Source organism: Homarus americanus, unplaced genomic scaffold (genome assembly GCF_018991925.1).
Source record: "Homarus americanus isolate GMGI-L3 unplaced genomic scaffold, GMGI_Hamer_2.0 scaffold4060, whole genome shotgun sequence".
Taxonomy (NCBI): domain Eukaryota; kingdom Metazoa; phylum Arthropoda; class Malacostraca; order Decapoda; family Nephropidae; genus Homarus; species Homarus americanus.
In genome coordinates this window covers 5,904,001-5,906,546 of record NW_024746161.1, presented here as the reverse complement: position 1 = coordinate 5,906,546, position 2,546 = coordinate 5,904,001, and the positions used below count along the sequence as shown (strand labels likewise).

At 39.2% G+C, this 2,546-nt stretch overlaps 1 protein-coding gene across 1 annotated transcript; it reads left to right on the top strand.

The window, feature by feature from the left end:
* Nucleotides 1-1,031: 1,031 nt before the first annotated feature.
* LOC121878967 (neurofilament heavy polypeptide-like) lies at nucleotides 1,032-1,957 on the top strand. Its single transcript, XM_042385418.1, has 2 exons — nucleotides 1,032-1,076; nucleotides 1,553-1,957. Exons 1-2 carry the CDS (start codon nucleotides 1,032-1,034, stop codon nucleotides 1,955-1,957), a joined length of 450 nt encoding a protein of 149 aa, XP_042241352.1.
* Nucleotides 1,958-2,546: the final 589 nt, after the last annotated feature.

Genomic DNA, 2,546 nt, shown 5'->3' with positions numbered 1-2,546 from the left:
CCTCCCAGTGTAACGGCTTAATACATTACAGACTCTAGCTGGCCAACGACTTTACTACTTTTCCAGGTTCACATGCTCCGCCTTCCTTATTTACCTTATTGTTGTTTATATTCCCTTTTTCTTGAGGTAACAGAGGAAGAGAGGGGGGGGGGATGAGAAGAAGAGAATAAAGAAGCGGGAAAGAACGTGTGTGTGTGTGTGTGTGTGTGCGTGTTACCGATACATATTGTTATTTGTGTTCCCTTCTCAAGGTAATAGAGGCGGAAGGAGGAAGATAAAAGGAAAATGAAATATAAAGGATGAAATGGATATGGAGGAAAATGCGTGTATCGATGAGTGTGTTTTGTATGTACAGTATATATATATATATATATATATATATATATATATATATATATATATATATATATATATATATATATATATATATATATATATATATATATATATATATATATATATATATATATATATATATATATATATATATATATATATATATACAGTATATATATATATATATATATATATATATATATATATATATATATATATATTTAGTTTTAGATAAGAGGAAAGGAATAGGGAAATATGTGTGTGTGTGTGTGTGTGTGTGTGTGTGTGTGTGTGTGTGTGTGTGTGTGTGTGTGTTGAGAGAGACAACATTAGGACTTACCCTATTTCTGGTAACTGCGAAACTTCCACATTTTTATGGCATACAAGGGTTAGGCAACAGAATAAAGTGTGATTGCTGTGCCAGGAACCGAGGCAAGTTTAGTTGGTGAGATGACTCTGGCCTCATTTACCATCCTTGCTACCACACACACACAAAAATAAGATGAAAGCACACAAGCACACACAATACAAACAGACACACACACACACACACACACACACACACACACACACACACACACACACACACACACACACAGTAACTCCTTAAAAGCACTACTGGGAAATAACCAATAGAGTCAATGTACACACAGGAGAGGTCACTAAGACAGCCGTGGGGGGGTAGGTCAGAGGGAATGACGTCAGAGGTAAACAGCCAGTGTGTTGTGATCCTAAAACAGGTAAAAATTAGACTACAACTCACACACCCACTCACTACCCTCACACACCCACTCACTACCCTCACACACCCACTCCTGCCTACACCCCACTCCCTACCCTCACCCACCCCTCCTACCCTCCACCCACTCCTGCCCTCTGCCCACTCCTGCCCTCACACCCTCCACCCCTCCACACCCTCCTGCAAGAACCATCGATCCACTGAATTTACAGGCACCCTCGTCACTCTTTACTGATAAGTGGAACAGTTACACAATTGTTAGGATGTTTTACGTACTCGACATCTCCTTTAAATGTGAAAATGACAGTGAATATTGAAGTATATATGTAGAATATCTGCTTTATTTTAGCTTTGTTATAAAAAGAAGGAAATAGTGTTTGTTTGTTTGTGTTTTATATAACTATGTAACTGTGTAAGGCATTCACGTGAGGAGTGTGACTATTTCCTGAAGACCATTTTTTTAATATATGAGAGAAGGAAGCACACAGCCCTCAGAAGGAAGCACACAGCCCTCAGAAGGAAGCACACAGCCCTCAGAAGGAAGCACACAGCCCTCAGAAGGAACCACACAGCCCTCAGAAGGAAGCACACAGCCCTCAGAAGGAAGCACACAGCCCTCAGAAGGAAACACACAGCCCTCAGAAGGAAGCACACAGCCCTCAGAAGGAAGCACACAGCCCTCAGAAGGAAACACACAGCCCTCAGAAGGAAGCACACAGCCCTCAGAAGGAAGCACACAGCCCTCAGAAGGAAAATAACATTTCCTATAAAGTTGAAGGTCAGGGAGGTCGACTTGAGTCCTCGCTGGGATATTACTGCAAGTTAATAAAAATATCAACAACGACAAGCGCTATCGAGGTGACAGCTTTTGACAACGACTGACAACATTGACAATTACTATAAGACTGATAGTTGTCATTGATTAACGAAAACTTTTAATATATTCTTGTTATTTCCTTTAAATCGAAAAATGTACACAGTATAAGTGCGAAACAATAATTCAACACAGTACACTGACTTCCTTTTCCCAATGGTCATTACAAAAAGCCCCACGTGTAATTGACAGCCATTTACTGCATAACTGTGACTATAAATAATGAAATGGGTGGTAATCGAGACAGACGTATTAGTGATGACCTTTATTAATCGACCATAATAAAACAAGACAGATGAGACTGACTGTGACAATTTCTAATACCAAACTGAAAAAAAAAAAAAAATAAACACAAAGGGAAAAATTATTAAGAAAAACACCTTAATTGAGGGATTATTATTGTCATCAACTACCTCCCCCTTAGACTCTCCTGTCCATTAGGGTTAATTCATCAACTCCCTCCCCCTTAGACTCTCCTGTCCATAAGGGTTAATTCATCAACTCCCTCCCCCTTAGACTCTCCTGTCCATAAGGGTTAATTGTATATAAGTGTTACAATAAGTTTTCATCATATTCGACCCAGGTCATTACTCAAGT